This window comes from Larimichthys crocea, chromosome II (assembly GCF_000972845.2).
Source record: "Larimichthys crocea isolate SSNF chromosome II, L_crocea_2.0, whole genome shotgun sequence".
NCBI lineage: Eukaryota > Metazoa > Chordata > Actinopteri > Sciaenidae > Larimichthys > Larimichthys crocea.
Genome location: NC_040012.1, coordinates 13,174,243 through 13,194,529, shown reverse-complemented (window position 1 = coordinate 13,194,529; position 20,287 = coordinate 13,174,243). Strand labels below are relative to the sequence as shown.

Below are 20,287 nucleotides of genomic sequence, written 5' to 3'. Positions count from 1 at the left end.
CCTGTAACATGGTCTGAGAGGTGTTATTACACACAGGTCAAGTAACATGTATAACCTGAGAGTTCAGCTGTGTGCGCATGCGCGACAACACCAAAATCCCCCTTCACTAATGAGTCTCATGTGATGAGTGTCTGCTCCACTAGGGGTCGCCCCAGCATCACTATGAAAGGAGCCTTACTAGTGGGGTACTGTACAGGTTTGGGATCTCTCTGATCCAGCTATAAGACATGATGCTATACTTTCATATCAAAATAAAAAAAAAAAATCTAAAATAATGTATATAAAATAATTAGAATATAAAGAGTGTATATGTGAATATAGTAGGCTTCCTAATTTTAAGGCTTTCATGTTTAAGGCACACAAATTTCATGTCGGAAACAAAATCTAACATTTCTGTTTGTGCATATTTTGTCACTTATGCAAGTTTCAACCAGATGAACTGCAGAAAACCTTCTGTTTTAAATAACACAACAGCATTATTTTTAAAAAAAATCTGTGAGGATAATGGTAAAATTATAGGATACGTATATATACAAGTTTCTACAAATAATAAACGCATAAACACTTTAAGCCTATGTGTGTGTGTGTGTTTTAAACTTGTAGGAGAGAGAGTATTTTGAGTTCAAAGAAAAGAAAAGATGTGCTGCTGGGAAACGCAGTGTACACTGTGACAGGAGACCTTTGGCCCCACACGGTGGATTAGCGTCGCGCTCAGACCATCCACAGCCTGACACCTGATAGCTCCAGTGTGGCGCACAGTATGGTCAGGAAGACGGAAAGCTGGCGTTGTTAGTTTGGAAACATGCGGCGGAAAGAGAGCACACCGTCAACAGCAGGAGACCAACTTAAAGCTTTGCCTCTGACATTAGAGGACGTCTAGTCCTGCTGAAGGAGTCCCCGCGCGTAACTCGCGCAGCCCATTAGGCGCATTTTATGGAGATCTATAGATGACAAGACCTGCGCGCTGCGGGTTGCTCTCAGCATCTACTGGGATCTCTAATGTGGAACATGGCGAGAGGGATGAGGGCAGCTCATCTCCTCGCTTTAATTTGTACCTTTTCAACAACACTTTTCAGGGACGCAGATGGCCAAGAAACTTTTGACGACTTAACAGGTTTTAGTTTGAGTCCTCCGTATTTCAACCTCGCTCACGGGTCTAGTATCTCCGCCACAGCAACCTGCGGACAGGATGAGGCTGGGAGACCGAGAAATGATTTATACTGCAAACTTGTCGGAGGACCAACCAACAGAGTTCTTACTCAAAATATACAGGTAAGAAAAACCTGGCTGAGGTTACGCTAAAGCTTTCAGTCCGTGCGTATAACAGCAATGTGCAGGAACTAAAATAGGAAATCAGATTTTAGTCGGATATATATGTGAACCTAGGTTGTATTCACTGTTATCAGAAAGAATATTTAGTAGTTTTGAGTGATTGTGTTACTTTATAAATGTTGTATATGTCTTTGTAACTCTGCCCGCCACGACCAACTTGTCCAAGTGCCAAACATAGTGCTATGCCATTGTAGTTGAGTTTTCTAAAGGAAATACCCTTCAAAAGTGGTCTATAGCCCCCTCAGGAGTTCTTCTGAAAGTCCCTACATTATGCTATAAGAGCAGCACTTTTTTTTAACTTAAGACTGTGGTTGCATGTCTTTCATATTTCTATTAGGTTAGGCATTTGCCAGTGCTTGCCTGCCTCTAATATAAAACCCACATGCAGTTTGTTGCAATTTTTTGGGTGTTTATGAATGAATGAATATGTGTCTGAATGCCAACTATTTGACACCATTTAGGGTCAGTTCTGTGATTACTGCAACTCTGCTGAACCAAACAAAGCCCACCCGGTGACCAACGCCATCGACGGGACAGAGCGTTGGTGGCAGAGCCCTCCTCTCTCCAGGGGACTGGTCTACAATGAAGTGAATGTTACCCTGGACCTTGGGCAGGTGAGATTATCATACCTTACTCTGCTATGAACAGCTGTTTACCTGCTGCTGCTTGCAGTTTGAATAATGATTGCTGTGTGGTGACAGTGAAATATAGCACCTCAGTGTTATTGAGGGAAGAGAAGGAAAGTTTTCTGCTTTGGTCCTTGTTCTGCAGTCTTGGGATGAGATATGTTATTTGTGTGAGCTGGTGTGAAACTGGAAATGTTTTTTGCACCATATTCTTCCTCTGCGCTGTGTTTTGCTGCTGCTCAATTGTTTTGGATATGCAAGGAAGCAACCTGATTGACCTATGGTTTCATTCACAAAATATTCCAGAGGTGTTACATGATTATTATTTTCAGTAGGAGCTTCATCACCTCAGCTAGCACTGATCATGTGAATAATGTGCTGCAGTTGGTTGCTTTCCAGGAATCAGATTTACGCCGCCATTGGTCCATCAAATATACTTCCATCATGACCCGTGTCTCTGGAAGGAGTTTGGCTCAAGGCCCATAAAACTGCACCTCACACTCAATTATCCATGTGAGGAAAGAGAGGAATTCTGTCTTGGGATTAGGGATCAGAAGGATGTGAAATCAGATTGGAGCAGTGCAGGTGGAGGCCTGGACATCTTGTTTGAGGAGGTTCTTTGACTAGTTTTGGAATAGACCTAGGGAGCAACAAAAGAGTTCCTCACCACACGTGTTGCATATTTGGGTTCCAGTGGGCACTGTGTCAGACAATGGGTGTTGGCTTTTCTATCTCTGTTTTTAGACAGACTGAGCTGTGCAAAAGATCCTGCACGGCTAAATATAGCCCGCACTTACAAGAGGATGGACACATGCAGGGCCTTTAGGGATGTCTGACTTTAATACGTGGTAATACTGAGTTTATTTGGGAGCAGGGGGTAAAGTAGCATTATTGCATTATGGTGTGCTAAAAAGAGCATGGCGAGATCTCTGACACAACACCCTGCCCTCCCTCACCACAACACCAACACCTCAACCACATGCACACACCTGTCACAAACATTCTTTCTTTTCATGGCATGTGATGCAATCGCCAAGAGTGTAAACAATGCTCACCTGCCACCATTGCATTTTTAGGGCATACATGTGTTTTGTCACTCAAATCATCTGTGAATAAAAATTAGTCTGCGAGGCAAAAAGATCTGGCATCTGGTGGAGCAGATTTGTGATTAACTAATAATAACTAAGAACAAGTTTCTAATCTCTTTGTATCAAAATAAACTCCTGTTTACTGACAAAATGCAAGTGGAAGAGTCTACATTGAGAGAAAATATCACTCTTTAAACCTGAAATAGCTTTTGATTTGTGTTTGGAAGGAGGTTTTCTTTAGGCGTCTACCTTCAAATAAGTGATTCACTTGCCCTCCAGCGTGCTTTATCACTCTTCTCCACCCTATCCAAGAAGGACTAAGAGCTGTCAAGTTGTTTGACTGGTTCATATAAAACTTTGATAGCTTTGAGGATTTTTTTTAAACCTGCAGGAAAAATTATCCGTTCAGTGAAATATGTGGGTTAGACCGAGCTGAATGGATTTTGTGGTTTCTTTTAAGACCAAAGCAGGTGGCTGCTGTTATCTGTATGGCTCTCAGTAGATTTTTTTAGATAATGGCACCGTTGATGTTTATGTTAAAATAGTGAGGTTCAAAGAGAGGCTTTTTTGACAAAGCTGTTTCCGGGTTTTCTGTAAAGGTGATTGTTTGAAGTTACTTTAAAGCTAGACTAATCTGACTAAAGCTGAACTAAATAGTTTGTCAGACAAATTGCACCAAAACTGGCCATACAATACAATTTTGTACCTTTTTTCTGTTTTGCTACACCAGCAGTATTGCTCTTGGCGGTTGCAGTGTTGATCGACCACCAGACTAAAATAAATCAAAAACAGTTTGATGTATATCCGTGACATCTTTTACAGGTATTTGTGTTCCCCAGAGGACTAACATTACTTAAGTAACTTTATATGCAGCGCCATAATGAGTTTGACATTTTTGAGTTTTAGACAAATGTCTCCAGACAGCTATTGAACATTTATTACCATAAATGTTTGGTACAGATATTCACATCCTCCTTAGGATGTAATGACTTTGCTGATTTTTTGTTTAATGCCATCATCAGGTCAAAATATTCATTATTCAGTATTTTGGTTTATGACTAAAAACTACCTCCATTTGTATGCAAGTATGCGTGCAACATTTCAATATGCTGATGTTAGCATTTACCTGCTGTGTTGACATTCTATCTTCAAAGTGATGTTATCGCTCTCTAAATCGCCTCCAGCTCTGAAATCTTCTCTTGGTGAGCCCTGTGTCTTAGACAGGCCAATGTGAGCAGATTAGACATTCCCTGTTTTTGTGACTTCTTGGCTTTTGACCCATGACCCATAACAAATCCTTTCTCTAGTCAGGAAATGACCTCAGTGATCTTTAGTTGGCTTCTGTATGGATAAAGATGTTTTTGGTATAAATGTTTTGTTTACCTTGAGAGTAATTGAGCACAAATTAGTAAATTTTATTTAAGTATATATTTATGGGAGCACAGATCATATCATATCTTTTACCATGTATATGTATACCTCTGTTTTATTTAGACAAGTGCACTCAGATGTCAAGAACAAGTCAAGCATTTCTTGACCATCCCTTTATAAATTGATTCTACATTTGTCCACACCAAAATACTGTCTACTTTTCCAAGAACTTTTGCTCTTGTTAAACTATTTACAGGACACAGTAGGCAAGCCATTGTTCTGGTAAACATTTAAACACCATGCATCAGACTGCCAGTCACTCCTTTTTTCTGGGGAATGTATTTTAGGAGCCCTGACCACATGTGCTTATCTGCCTGAGTGAGCCCAGAGTAGACCATGTGAGACAAACATACCAGGGCTTACCGCTGTCTGTCTCTCATCTGATGAGACTGTGTTGATTTTGATTATTCAGTATCATTGAATGATTATTGGACATTACTGGTTTAAATGAAGCTCTGTTTAGTTGCTGGATTAATGTTCGAGGGACTTAACTGATATTTTTATGTTAAGGTCAAGGCTGTGGATTATTTCTGTGGGTGACAGGTGTTTGTTGTGTTGATGATGGAGATTTGTGTGGTGGTTTTGTGGCTTTAAATGGACAGATCTCATTTTTTATCTGTGATTTATAGGTTATTTGCTCAACAGACTGTAAAGTTGGGTTTACTTGGTTTTCACTTTATTGGGAATGTGAATACGTGCAAGTACAATGATTTTCAATGCCAAAGTTGGTAGACTGGGAATGGTCTGGTTCAGGTTAACGCAGTGGTTTTGGCACTGCACACAGTTCTGCAATCGTCAAGAGACAAAGCTTCCAAGAACTCAATTTTAGAGACATTCCCCTGGAACCTAATCCCCTCTCTCAGGGGTCCACCTCCCACCGAAGTTGGTTTGAATGTTTTATTTGCAGCCGTCGCCCCCTTTTGTGTTAAAATCCTTCTAGGCAGTATTGTGTGACATCCTTTCTGCGCTCTCAGACTCTCACAAAGGTTTGGTTCTTTCTAAGCCTCACTGAAAGTGACCTGGTCCTCTCTTTTCACTATATAAATGGATAGAAATGGAGAGGTGGTGTAATTTGGTGGTGAGAAAGTACTTAAACAGAAAACACGCACACAAACACACAAGTCTCAGAAACCTTAGATTTTCCCTTGACATCTGCCCTCTGACAAAGTAGACGTTCACGCGTATGTATGATGTTTGCATACGTGCATGCTTTGTGTACGCAGATGAATTGTCCATGGCTGCATCTCTTTAAATCATGCGTTAAGTGTTTAGCAAACAGAGGCCATAATCCTAATCTTATCATGTTGTATATGCTCAGTAGTTAAGATTTGTTCATACTGTGCAGTGGGCTCAGTGCGACCCTAGTGACAAGGCTGTTTGACATATCCCTATTGCTGTGGTGACGATGGAGGTGATGTAAGTGCCTGTCTTTAGCCAGGCTGCCTCAGGCGCCAGGCCAACCCAGCAGATATTTACTACTACAGCCACCTCATGCTAGTTAGCAGTATAGCAGTCTGGCTTGGCGAGTGCATCACGGGTGACTGTTGGACTGCAGTTCATCCTAAATCTGGAGCTCCGATGTGGAAAAGCTTGTGGGGGTTAATGGGGGATCTAGTCACCTTTTCAATGCCTTTGACATCAATTCATATATGGAAATGCTAATCGGTGGCCACAGGTTTACTGACGCAGGCATTGATGCAATGGGAGAGCAGGAGTTTTCCTAGGCCCATTTGATATGGGTGTTTGGTGAATAGTAATATACCCATATGAATTGAGGTCACTGATAGAGATGGAAGGAAATACTGCATCAGTATAATCAGAAATCCCACACATACTGTATTGAAATGTGAGTGTCCAGAAACATTATATTTTGTGCTCTAATTTCAGGATCTTTGAATAAGGCAGAGTTTTTGGTCTTGAACCAATTGTAAGAAAGTTTCCTAAAATCATGTAGCATTTCCAATCAATGCTGAGTACTGTATGTTATAGACAATTTTGAACCCTGCATGAGTTCTCAAGGTTCTCTAATAATAAATATAATATAATAAGTTAAAGAATGACATTTCGTAAAAGAGAAAAACCTGTAGTGTTCAATGCAGAAAAGCAAACAGACCATTATTAATTAAGCAGCTGCACCTCAGGCTTTTACAGCGTGAAGAGTGCTGACAAGCAGAAACACATACTGTATGTTTTCTGATACACCTACAGTTGTCTTGTGACGTTGTACCCAACCTTTCTCTGTTACCGTATAACTAATTCTGTCATGGAGACAGAGAGAAATACACCAGACCACCCCGCTCCCCTTCCCCCGCCCACCTGTTGCACACAGACAAACAGTTGTACATTGCATTGTTACAAACCGGAGGGCTCCGGTATGCCGTGTCTGGTGGGGCTGATCCACTCTAACAGAAGGCGATGCCTCCTCTCCTTTGAATTGCATTCCTCTGATCTCACATCAACCTCTCAGGAGCTCGTTCAGATGGCCTCTATCTGTCAGGATCCTGATCTCATAGATTTAGCCCTCTTGGCTATGCGGTGCCCCTTTGGTTGGAATTTGGGATTCTTGACTGCACTTGCTGAAATTTTACTTATTGCTAGCTCACCTGCTGCTGCTCTGCCTGAATTATTACATTAAAGACATTTTCATCAAGTAAAGTGGAAATCCTTGTGTATGAATATGCTCAAATACAAGTAAAAAGGAGATTAGTTAGAATGTACAAAGGCTAATATAAATATAATATAAATACATTTTAAAAAGCCCCATGGGACACATTTTGATTTGTGCAGTCTTTGCATACAACAGATTATAAATACACAACTGCCTTCCTCCTGACTAGAATTAATCAGAACAAAACAAAAATGACAGACTACATAAAAAGAGTATAGACACATGGTGCAGCAAGCATTATAAAAGGTCCAGAGATTTAGGAGAATCTAATGGACTATATTATGCATAACCATGTTTTCATTAGTGTATAAACACCTGAGAATAAGATGTGTTATGTTTTTGTCATTTTAGAATGAGCTCTACAGACGCCACCGATCCTCTTCTGTCTGCCATGTTGAACAAACATGTAACTAAACACCGGTTCTAGATAGGGGTTCTTGCATTTTTTTGTAAGTGTCGCAGCCACTGTTTCCCCCTTCACGCTTTGAAAGAAATAGTTAGGCGAGGGGTATTTAGTTACTTGGAAAGTGCAACCTTGCTGCTAGATGCCGCTAAATCCTACACGTACTGGACCTTTAAGACACATAATTTAAATGACCTATAGAATCAACAGTAGCATAAAAAGATCGCCAAGGCAGACAACACAGAGACTGCAGCCACAAACACACAGGCTACAGTTTCACACACCATGTACCACACACACATGCAGCGCTTTAATTCTGGACAACACACTGTTTTTTGACATCCTCCTCTCTTACAAACAATTAGGGAGTTTATTGTACTCACAAAAGTACACAAGTACTCAAAAAGACAACTGTGTTATAGTAACAGTGATTGAATTACATTCAACTTACACGTATACTGTAACAGTTGTTTTGATCCCTGGATTTTCATATGTTCTGTGCTGTACACATATCAACTCCTCGTAATAAGACACATATCCTACTATTAAGGCATTAGAATATCAAAAACGTGGATTATAAAATCAAGGAACAGTCGCTGCAGACACTATAGTTTCTTATCGAGAAGGCAGCGAGAGATTCCTAACCAGTCTACTTTACTGTACACTTCGTTTAATCAACACAAAGAGATTATAATTGAAGAGATCCACGTGGCAGCGCAGCAGCAAAGCAACTGGCAAAAGGTCACGCAATCGGGCCTCTTTTAGAGATCCTTGATTGTTCTCTGAGCTCCACTCTAAAACCTGAATTACAGGCATGTATGAAGTTAGAGGGGAGGACTTCTGTGTAGAGGCTGCAGTTCACACTTAAGGGTGCACATTTATCACTCTTGAGTTGACACACACACACACACACAAACACAACGTGAACTGTCAGGTCAATAATCCAGCAATAATAACACACACATGAAAACACACTGTGGGCATGAGCCGTCATGGGTCAACAGATTTAAGAATGTGACTGTGTGTGTTTTGTCGAAATGCATTTACATGTTGCTGCAAGCGTATTGAAAGGAAAAATGTTAACATGCTGTTGTTAAAATGGTGTTTGGTCATGAGGGAGTTTGTTGGCTGTGTTGGCTGTGTTGTGTTAATTAGAAGGTTAGAGGAGATCTGGATACTTTATACCTTGTATATGTGACACTATTAGAGAGGGTCAAGGTCAGGAATTTGAGATGGGGTAAGAAGACAGAGAGGGAGGGAGGGTGCCAAACAGTCCATACCTGTCACAGTTCAACCCCTGAACTTTTTTGACACCCACCCACAGCCTCCTACACTAAACCTCCTGGCATGACACTCTTGTCTAAATGCTGCAGATGCAGGGCGGGGCAGAGGATAACTCTTCTCAAGTGTTATTCCAAGTGTTTTTGCCACAAGCTTGTCAATCTGTTTCATGTCTTTGTACGCCACTGGAATCCTGTGCTGATGTGCTTAGCACGCCATGGCGATATATTAGGCTCTCTGCAAACATTATGTAGGTGCTGGACATATTTCAAGAGTGTGTGTTTAGACTGGCAGGACACAGTTGGAGAGACAGGCCTGAAATTAAGGAAAGCCGTGCCAGAACAGGCCCTGTCTTCCAAGATCACGCTGTCTGTTTCTGACTGGGTTTGTTTCCGGAGCATTCTTCTAACCATCACTCAGTTATTGGCATCAACTCAGATACAGCTGTGTTTGGCATCACCACACTCAGGCTTGATGAGAATGATGTAAAGTTGGATCGATGACTTCTTGTGTTACCTTGTAGATAACTGAATTTATACAGTAGTTTCCAAGGAAGTGAGGGGGAACCATAAAATACAAGATAAGATAATATAAAATAGACTTTACTGATCCCACAACGGGGAAATTAACTTGTGGCATAAGCTTGTGCACACATCTCTGGATAAGAAATTGGTCTTTGCTCTGCTGAGTTACCAGCGAGACCAAGGTGAGTTCATTCAGCCATGTCTCTGTGAGGCACATGATGCTACACTCTCGATACTTCCTCTGTAGCCTGGGTAGCGCTGTTAGCTCCTCCATCTTATTAGGGCAAAATCTTATATTCCCCATCATAACAGACGCATGGTTTGAGGTGGTTGGATTGTTGGATTATTGGTCTTTTCTGATGAAACAGAGGTTAATTTTCAAACAAGACTTTACTATTTGCAGACATTCAGTTTGCTTTTTGATTGCAGAAAAATACTGGTATCAGTGTCATATCTTTTACCACTGAATGCTTTTGTTATATTCATAGTTAACATACTGACTCATATCCAGCTCTATTCACAAGTCCACAAGGTAAAACTTTTACACAGTTACAGAAGTACACCTGTGTTAGTTAGTGTAGGATTATCTTTCACATTTGACAACACTCGGGTGAGATAATGCAAATGTGTAACCAACCCCACAAATCCTCAGAGGGCACTTATTTTGGTGTTAGGCTGGACCAGAACTGGAACAAATTAGTTTTTTTATGAGTGAGGATGTTGTTATTCTTGGCAAAAGGGAGAATTTCTTGTAGTTACCTATATCTCCATGACAAGTGGAGAAGATTTTCACTGCTGTGCGTTGCTGTCTGTGACAAGTTCCTGAAAGCAGTGGCATGCTCTGCTTTGGGGGCATTAGGAGGGAAGGGGAATGTGGCGCTATGTTTGGAATCTGAGATGGGTCCGCATGCCAGCCAGCACGTCTCTAGCCACCCATACCCATTTTACCCTCCCCCCATCTGACTCTCCAGCCTCCCTTCCCCCTGCCGGTCCTCCCTTAACGTCATCGCGGCCCGTGTGAACTAAACATCCTCCTGGTCCTCAGCAGAACTAACATATTGATAGAGGGCAGCTCATCTGGAAAATCCTTGCTTCTTTTTTTAGCTGGATGGCAGCCCACATCTTGTTTGCCCGCCCCATTCATCTTTTTTTTGCACATCCTGTTGCATGAGGGTGGAAGTGTTCTTTGATTAATTTCAAGTCACACCCCATTCAAAGTTGAGGCCAGAAAGAGTTCTAGGCCACTTTATTTACATAGAGAGTGACTGTTTTGGTCAAAGGCAACGATGATTAAAAGGACGGTCAGAAAGGCTAATTTGCAACCTATTTTGTTGTTTGTTATTAGTGATTTTTGACGGTTTTCAGAGGCCAGACATTTCCCCGGCTGACCTCTAAACTCTCTGACAATCTATCAAGCCGAGAGCTACTTGAACATCTGGCCATTACTTTTTAGAGTTCAGGGGAGAAATCCATCAGGATTGTGGATCCTTTTTGACACAGTCCAGGACAGTGCTGTGTTCTACTTTGCTTTGATATGAGTGTTAGCCTGTTTCATGCAAAGAGAGATAGCAACATGACTGTTTCAAATGCCCGCGGGGGTTTTTCATCAAGGAGCTGAGGGATGCTAGACGAGTGCGGGCCTGCCTTCATTCTTCTCAAATAGAAGCCTGTCTATGGAGATGTCTTTTATTTAAATAGCACACAATATTTAGGTATACTTTTCATTCATCACTCAATCCTGATGGCGTAGCAAATATGCCTACTGTACTGTGTTTTTAAAACATGTTCAAAGTTGCTTTAGGATTCCCACCAGTGCTGAAATTCAACTGAGATGAAGTGTGTTTTAGCCTCAGACAAATAAGACAGGGGTGTGGTGGTCAGGCATAGGCAAGGCTTTTTGTTGACACTGCAGATGTCATGTGCAGGTTGGTGTCACAGTCCATTCCAGATCTTAACAAAGAGAGCTTTGATTTTCACCAATCACCGTTCCATTGTACAATGTTCAGTCATGCTGAAGTCATCCGCTTTTAGGGCTTGATGAGGATTGTTGATGAACGGCAAAGGAAATATACTGCTCAGAGCGTCACAGGCCTGACAGAAAGCTCAGTGCTGGCAGAAACAATCATTGGCATCATTTTCTGCCCTTGTATGGACTGCATATTCTGATGGAAGGAGATAGAGAGTTCAGAGAACAGAAGCGGATCATGTGGGCTTAGCTCATGTCTTTTCACTAACCTAGCTGCACCTGCACCACTTTTATTGACTTCATGCTGACAAATGTTGGCAAATTGTTTGTACTTTGCTATATGGCCACACACAGAAGCTGCAAGTATAACAGCACAGAGCAGGAAGCTTTGACTTTGGCTCATGGCTGCATCCTCATAAAAGTCAATTCTGTAATTCTATGGTGATTATTTTCAGATATACAACAATCAAACTGATGTTATGGCCTGGCTCTCCCAAGAAAGGAAATAAGAGTATTGTCAGAGCTGCCGGCCAACACTTACTTGATAGTACAAGGGGAGTACAGGAAATTACAATGCTATGCCAAAATCCGTTCAGAGGAGTGACTGCTTTTTGTTTTGCCTGCTCTCTGTGTTCTGGTTTTTAGCTCTTCCATGTGGCGTACGTCCTCATCAAGTTTGCAAACTCACCTCGTCCTGACCTCTGGGTCCTGGAGCGCTCTGTAGACAACGGGAGAACCTTTATCCCTTGGCAGTATTTTGCACGTAAGTTCCCATGTGATTGTATTCTGCAATGTTTTAATTCACTTCCTGCATACTGCCTCATTGCTTGTGCTATAACTCAAATGTTGAAACATTATGATTGAATTCCCCTCTGGAGTTGCTCTTATTATGGGCTGTAAAACCAAACCAGTTGTTTTTATGTGTAATATACCAGTTCCCCAGCTGTCAATGATTTGTAAGTAAATCTGGTGAATCTGGAATGCATGTTGGTATTTTAAAGTAATTAATTTTCCTGCAGATAAATGTCAGCAATTCTCAGTTTCTGACTGTGTAACACAACAGTGATTTTAGCTCATCTTCAACTTGACAAAAGCCTTTTGGTCATAGCGCCTTGTAGCAGGTTTTCTATTCAGATCCGACAATAGTGTGTTTGGAATAAACAGAACAAGATTGAAAAGATATTTCTTAGAAGAGCAGAGCGGAAACAGCAGCAACCACTCGTTAACAAAATCCTTTAAAAACATATATATGGAGGCTTATTGTGTCTTCGTGATAAACAGTTATTGAATCATAGTTAGCGGATTTTAGATACAACCATGACTTGTTCGCACAAATGCACAGATGTAACTAATAATGTCATGTTCTGCTATGCCATGCCTGGAATCAGTCACAGAGCATGGAACTGGCACTGCTGAATGGAAACATTATTATCTTTATTAATAACACCTGTGTTTCTCCTGCTATGACAAGCCTGCTCTGAAAAAGAGCCATTGTGAACAATGTATCTGAATTTTCTTCAACATCCTAGTCTAATCCTGGCACACTGATCAGACTGCTTAAGAATTTATCTCAGGAAGTGTGTGTGTTTATGGTGAATTAAAAATAAATCAAAACCAACAGACAACTCGAGCTTTAAAAGAAATCCAGGATTTTGTGTAGAAAGTAGCAGGTGGTGTCTGTCATGCAGTAAGACGTAAACCTAAATGCAAACCCTGTCATTTCTATATAACTTGAACCATATACTCAGATTTAGTTTGCTGAGTTGGCAAATCTGAGTTACGATGACTAACGTTTGTGAGGCACCTGTGCACACAGACTGCCAGGAGGCACAACTGTGACTCAACAGATATACAGTGCCAGAGCTTCTTTTTGCCATCAAGCTGATGTTCATTTAATGATCTTTCAAGAGTCCAGCACAGACGCTACTTCTTAACTCTCATGATTCATTCACTTAACTTTAATTCTCTTGAAGGCTTTGTCTCCTTTTTCATGTTTTGTGTATTACAGATTTGACTTATTCTGATGTTTAAAGTTCAGATGAATCCATTTAGCATGATACTTATTTGCTGTTTGCCTTCTGGGTTTGATTGTCCAACAACATAATTTGTAAATGCAAGGTATTTTGGCAGCCGACTTGAAGCTTCGTGCAAGCACCTGAATACAACAATTATCATGTTTCATTAACTGCTACTTTAGTTTACTAACTACTATTACTAACCTTAACCTTGGTGCGTTTTTAGTGATAGAGAGTAGCTTTGCTAAAGCCATCCATAAAATGAATTTTTAAAAAAATAAATAAAAACATTACTATCAGTTTAAAATGAAAAATAAATGGAATATGCTGTAAAAGTTTAATAGGTTTTATTTATTTTGGCAGATTCAAAGCATGAATGTATTGAAAAGTTCGGAAAGCAGCCCAATGCTCGTATATTAAGTGATGATGACCAAGTCTGCACCACAGAATACTCACGGATCGTCCCTCTGGAGAACGGAGAGGTAAAATATCATATCAAGTTGCTATATTTGATGAGGTATCTAAAACATTCTATGTGTAATAAGTATGTGTTGTCCAGATTGTGGTGTCTCTGGTCAATGGTCGGCCGGGGTCCAGAAACTTCACCTACTCGCCAGTTCTGCGAGACTTCACGAAGGCCACCAACATCCGCCTGCGCTTCCTCCGCACCACCACCTTGCTGGGACACCTTATCTCCAAGGCCCAGAGAGATCCCACCGTCACACGCAGGGTGAGGCACATACTGTACAACCTGACACAGAGGTGTCATGCTGGCAGACTCTTGTTCCCCATTTGGGCAAGCCAGATTTACGACTCTGCACCACCTACCCTCAAGCTTCCTTTTTGCTGACACAAACACACTGACTTGCTCCCTCCTGCTCACACATTCATCCTTGTCAAGGCTTGATGCCAGATCTGTCCAACCTTCATGGTAATTCATTTGGTAGAGACAGCGAGGACTGTCTTGGACAGGACAGACAGCAGGCACATAATATGATGCAGCAGGAGAAACCTGCAGCATCCAAGTGATGAGTCTAAAACCAGCATTTCTTATTCTGTCTTTGAGTAGTGTCTATTCTGTAACAGCTTTAGTTAACCTGAAATTGGATAAAGTAGACACAATTCCAGAAATGTATCCTCAAGATTCAATAAACAGCTCATTAATTCTTCTTTATTTGACTCTCTAAAAATAAAAAAACAATGTCAGCTGTTTGTATCTCATCTTTTATATACATAATGCACCGATTCACCCCATAAAACTAGCCCCAGCTCATGGATCGTGATTTAAGTTTGTACTTGTCAACATGTGTGACTCACTTCTGCTGCCAGACATTTGTTCTGGTGTGGCTGATGTTGCAAAATTGCTGATAAAATCGCCCTTACTTTGAAATCGTTGGTGGTGATAACATTTTCCTCATTTGTTGACAGTATTACTACAGTATCAAAGACATTAGTATCGGAGGACGCTGCGTTTGTCATGGGCATGCACAGGTGTGTGGTGGGGCGAGTAACCAGGACAATCCAAACAGGTTAGTAACGCTCATTATGTTCAGCACAGCATAAATATTTGACAAAGTTGTGTGGTCAAAGGATTTTTCATCACTTAATTACAAACTGAACTGGATCTGAAAGCTCAAAAGTTGACTTTAAAGTTGAACTTCCACCAGTAAATCTGTCTCGCTTGTTTATTCATTAACGTGGCTGAATAGTCTTTCTGTACAAAGGCCTCCTGTGTGTATCCAGTATACTGAGATGACTTAATGCTGAAAATGATGTGATACAGAACAAAGAGATGCTGCCAAATCTAGTGATTTGAATGATGGTGAATTGTTTTGGAGGGAGGGTTAGCTCATGTGTTTGTACATTGACTTCACCGCTGTAAAGGGCAGCAGATTATTTTACTTACTCTGATTACAGGCTGTGACGTTGTAAATAGTTGGTAAAAGGGCAAGATATGTGATAAAGTCCTACTTTGAATTACTGTTGATCTCTGTATCCTGAACAAATAAACAACAGAACAACATGGCGTTCATAAAGGGTACATTGTGTTTTATTGTTTCGGCATTTCAAATGAATGCTCCCATTGTCTTAAAAAAATATTTTTATACTGACAATGGATCAAATCAATGTTTTTAGTGATGAACATGCACACGATCACCACTTTATAAGGTAATGATATGTCAGTAGTTTGTTTAAAGTTTGGTCTGTGGTCACCAAGCGGTTAAGAAAATGTATTAATGCAGGTTGAAAGTTTTGGGATTTTTCACTATAAATCAGAGTGTTGTGTCTCGTTTCCTGTCTGTAGACTCCAGTGTGAGTGCCAACACAACACCTGCGGTGAGTCATGTGACCGGTGCTGTCCAGGATTTAACCAGAAGCCTTGGCGTGCTGCAACTGTTGACAGCCCCAATGAGTGTGAACGTAAGTGTACATGTATAATGGTTCATTCAAAGTACAAACAAACCACACTCTCATACTCCCCGTGTTGCTGGCTCCTTGAATTACGACCCCCAGAGTGGACTGAAGTGTCCTCTGATATTTAAACCCTGTTGTGGATGCCCTCATATGGTATTGTAGAGAGCCTCAGTGAAGAGTTGAGAAGGACATTCCTCATATGGCATGTGTGATGAACAGTACAGTGCATAACTAGCTCCAGGATAACTGCTTTCTGTCATCTTAGCCAGCTAGTGAGTCAGCTAGCCAGGCCCACCAGATAGTCCCCCATGGAGGTTTATCTGCGAGCCATCCAGTCAGCCAGCAGCAGAGCCTGTGTCAGCTGGAATCTAATTGCTTTGGGCTGTTGACAAATCTTCCCTTCATGAAACCTGACCTTGTAGAAGCCACAAAAGCAGAGAAAGACTTGTAATGTAATCAGTGCAGAGCACAGTAAAGTGGAAATCCGCCCGAACCATTCATAAAGATTAATGAGAGACAGGGGTGGTATACAGGAAAAGGGTGAGCCATCTTATTTAGTTTGGATTTTATAGTTTCTCTTAATACTTAACAACCAGATTCACAACCCCTTTTTGGATAATGAGTAGCTTAAGGTGTTTAAACACAGACAGGGGACTCAAAGGTAATTTGCTGAGGCATATAGAATAATTCTTTGTGTGTGTGTGTGTGTGTGTGTGTGTGTGTGTGTGTGTGTTTATCTCGGGGGTTTCCTTCTCAGCCTGCCAGTGTTTCTCCCATGCCTTTGACTGTTATTACGACCCAGAGATGGAAAGGAGGGGAGCAAGTTTAGACACCTTCGGCAGGTTCAACGGAGGAGGAGTGTGCATCAACTGCCAGGTATGAAATGCATGTCAAGTCTAAACTGATTCCTGTGTGTGAATGTGTGCAGTTGAAGGGGAGGTGGAGGGTATTAGAGAAAAAAAGAAGGAGAAAAATTCCACGTTGTCTGCATACTGTACAGTTTTATACAGTTCATGGAGCATTTGACACTGCACCATTTACTCTACAAGTTGGGCTTGTAAGGCTAAAACAGACCTTTTTCTTTAAAACACTTTTCACTTACCGCTCCAAGAAATTAGTATTGTGTCATTTTCTTTAGCCAAAACAAAGTTGTATTGAGTATTATGTTGATACAAACATCCCTCTGGAACATGGCACTGATGTAGAGTACATGAAAGCATTCCCGTCACATGTATCAATGTGGATTTGAAACATTCCCCTTTACAGAGGACTCTTGTGCTCATTCAAGGACGTCTTTTATTCTATTGTCCCTGTTCAATTATGCAGGATTTATGGCTCACACTTGATTTTTGTGTTCATCTTTAGCACAACACAGCTGGTGTGAACTGTGAGCAATGCCTCGAAGGTTTCTACAGACCTTACGGAGTACCTCCAGAGTCACCCACTGGATGCATACGTGAGTTGCGATTTCTTCTACATATTTTATTCCTCCACTTTTTCATTGTTGTTGCTGCTACTTTATTTGTCTTTTTTTTTTTTTAAAGAACTTTGCATGACAAGTGAGACAAACAACAAATGAGAGTAGAAATACCCATTGAGGCTGTAAGTGCAGACATGTGTGTGCGGCATCCTTGCAAACATTTCCAGTGGATGATGAATATTTGTTGCTATGGTGGTCTGCACAAAAAATAAAAGACTGTGTAAATATGAAACTAAAATAGATATTGAGAAAACATGCACATTTCTCAGCATGTTCCCCGTATCATTTTGTGAAATCTGTAACAAAACATCCTTCGGATACAAGTCCAGATCAGTTTCTGCAGTTGCTTTAATTAATACAATGAACAATGCACATTACAAAAAAATGTTACTTGTTTTGGTGTTACCATCTGTCAAAACAGCACTAGTAGACAAGTTTGGTCCCACCATAGTGTCTCTCAATAGTGTCTCACAATGTAGGCATGTGACATACAGTATGCATGGCAAACAAGTGAAGCCAAAACAGGGTTATATTCAAAGAGAGGCATCAGCGTCATGTTTGAGACTGGACACACAAATGGCACCATTGCGCAAGCTCCACTGGCACCACCACTGCTTGTATTATTGCTAAACTGGGCTCTGCTCTTGTTTACATTACTTTAATGGTCCGTGGCTGTTCCTCAGCGTATAAATAGCTGCCAGTTGTGTTTGGACATTAGAAAGTAGTGGAATTAAACCGGTTGCCTTGAGCACTTTGAAAAGTAAACCATAAAATCCACAAACTCAATTAAGTCAGCTTAGCAGAGGAAGGTGTTCATTTTGGCAAAAACAAAGTCACTAAAGGTTCAGTAATTATTTTCAGATGATTGATAGTTGAAAGCTTCCTGTGCTTGGATCTGTTATGTATGGTAAATAAATCAATAATTATGTGCTGTATTAGTTTATGTTGATGTATCTGTTGACATGTGTGCACGTCTGTCTATATATGTTAATAAAAACAAAACATGTGACCCCACCAGGCTGCAGGTGTGATGAAAGGACTACAGCCGGATGTGAAATGGGGTCTGGAAGGTGTATCTGCAAGCCACAGTTTACTGGAGAATACTGTGATCGCTGTGCTGACGGATACTATTACTACCCTCAGTGTATTCGTAAGTTCTTTCTTTTTTATCACGTACTGGATGCCCCGTTTACCTAATGGATGAGTGGTCTAATAAATGGGCAGTTGTGAAACAGAGATGCCATTTTGGTGTCATATGCTATGAATAACGTTTGTGATAGCTACAAGTTAAACAGTGTCTAAAAGAAAGCTACATTTGACTCCTTCCTTTGTCCGTTTGAGTCACGATGATGAAATGATATCACTGTGTTTGGGAGTTCAGTGTGTCAAGGTGTACGCTGTGAGCTGAAACTGAATCCACCCTTTGAAGATAGGACTCAGTTTCATGTTTGCCCTTTTTTAGCCTTTTGTATCAGTTTTCACCTTGAGGGAAAAATATAACCCGTTTAGACCACCTTTAGAAATATGCCTTTATTGCTAAAGGTACTGGCTAACGCACATTCCCAAACCTCCATCCAAACAAATACAGCAGAAGCAGATATAGGACTCACAAAATTTCCCCTGTCTTATCTCACTATTCCACTCTGATCTGGCTGCGGGCTCAGTAGGGCGTAGAGATAAGTCTTTCATCAGCTCATTTGGCTTTTTAAGTAATTTTTGTTTTCCTAGTCTTTCGCTTTTGTTTCTCCTTGTCTCTTCTGTCAGACTGATTGACATACTGTGAGGCTTTTCAAGGTTTGTGCATGAACTTGCTGCAGAATTCCAGCGTATCTGGAATTTGGATAAACATCTCACTGACAGTCACTTTTTCTATCCATGTGAAGATGTCTGTTGCTTTCTATCTGTTCTTTTATAACCCTTATACATGAAAAACAACAACAAATCTGATATGTGCCTCAGGTGTATTGTTTCATATGTCAGATAAGTGTGAAATTAATTGTGGAATGACAAATTCAGACTTGGCATTTTATGATTAAGAAAATCACTTATTACTAGAAGTTATTATTACAACACAGTTCTCTCATCTCCAGGCTGTCAAACTAGTCTAAAACCTCTCCTGGACCAGGACCAACCTCTCCACCTCTAAAACTCACTAATCAACATGTTATGTTACCTTGTCTGTTTAATTTAGGCAAAAACAAGAGCGTAAAAAAATTGACAAGTTGTGGTTTAACAGGAGATTTACTGCTGGCTCCAGCAGTACTGATGTAACAGCCTCATCTACCTGTCAACAAAAGCGTGTATGAGCACAAATTGTGAAACTATTTCTTCAACAATGTTTTCCGCAAATTGCATTGCTGTCTGTTGTTTATGGGCATTTTTTTAAATGTGACATTTTAATCTAAATCTAATCAGCACACTGCAATAAATAACAGTGACACTTGAGGTTTTTCTTACACAATTTCCCATCAGTGGAGGTCTGAATTTCGTGCCTTTCCTTTGCAATTAGGATATCCCGTATACCAGACGACCACCGAATCCCCTGCAGGACCTATTGTGGGTGAGTTCAGTAAACAAGATTTGTGTCTCATACCACTAGTTTCTCAGAGGTTTTCTTTAACATCATTTAAAATGCTGTCACTCTTTCTTTTCTTTTCTTTTTTTCCTGTAAAGGGCCCACTGCCTGCCCTCAAGGCTATTTTGGCTCCCCAAGCTGTCAGCGTGAGTGTGCTTAGACTCGACGTGTTGTGCTACTATATGGTCCTTTACACGGCTATGCTATGTTAACTACTTTTAGAGTGTTTTCTCATTTGCATTCACCACATCTACATAAAAAAACCCTGCTGATACTGTATCCTTTTGAAGAGCTTTTTTACAGGACAGACCTCGACTTTTTTTGGTCACCTAAATCCTATTTATTTACAGGCAGCACAGGTTGTTTTACAGGGGCTTTAAAGGACCATTTAAGGCACCACTGAGTCTAAATTCTTCAGAGTTAAATCTTAAGAACTTGTAACAGAGGTCAAGGAAATGCTTTAATTCATGTGGACACGACTAA

General features: G+C 40.8%; 1 protein-coding gene across 4 annotated transcripts in view; it reads left to right on the top strand.

Moving 5' to 3' along the window:
- The first annotated feature begins 711 nt into the window (after window positions 1-711).
- Window positions 712-20,287, top strand: part of LOC104918308 (laminin subunit alpha-3) — a 52,970-nt gene continuing 33,394 nt past the window's right edge. For 3 of the 4 annotated variants that reach the window (XM_019262255.2, XM_027290799.1, XM_019262254.2), the window contains exons 1-12: window positions 712-1,272; window positions 1,794-1,946; window positions 11,965-12,082; window positions 13,698-13,816; window positions 13,894-14,064; window positions 14,763-14,863; window positions 15,640-15,755; window positions 16,507-16,625; window positions 17,115-17,205; window positions 18,248-18,379; window positions 19,739-19,789; window positions 19,903-19,950. In XM_019262255.2, the coding sequence (XP_019117800.1) occupies window positions 1,000-1,272; window positions 1,794-1,946; window positions 11,965-12,082; window positions 13,698-13,816; window positions 13,894-14,064; window positions 14,763-14,863; window positions 15,640-15,755; window positions 16,507-16,625; window positions 17,115-17,205; window positions 18,248-18,379; window positions 19,739-19,789; window positions 19,903-19,950 (1,492 nt within the window). In that variant the 5' untranslated portion in view covers window positions 712-999. The remainder of the gene's footprint in view (window positions 1,273-1,793; window positions 1,947-11,964; window positions 12,083-13,697; window positions 13,817-13,893; window positions 14,065-14,762; window positions 14,864-15,639; window positions 15,756-16,506; window positions 16,626-17,114; window positions 17,206-18,247; window positions 18,380-19,738; window positions 19,790-19,902; window positions 19,951-20,287) is intronic. The other variant, XM_027290802.1, reaches the window with a different exon arrangement.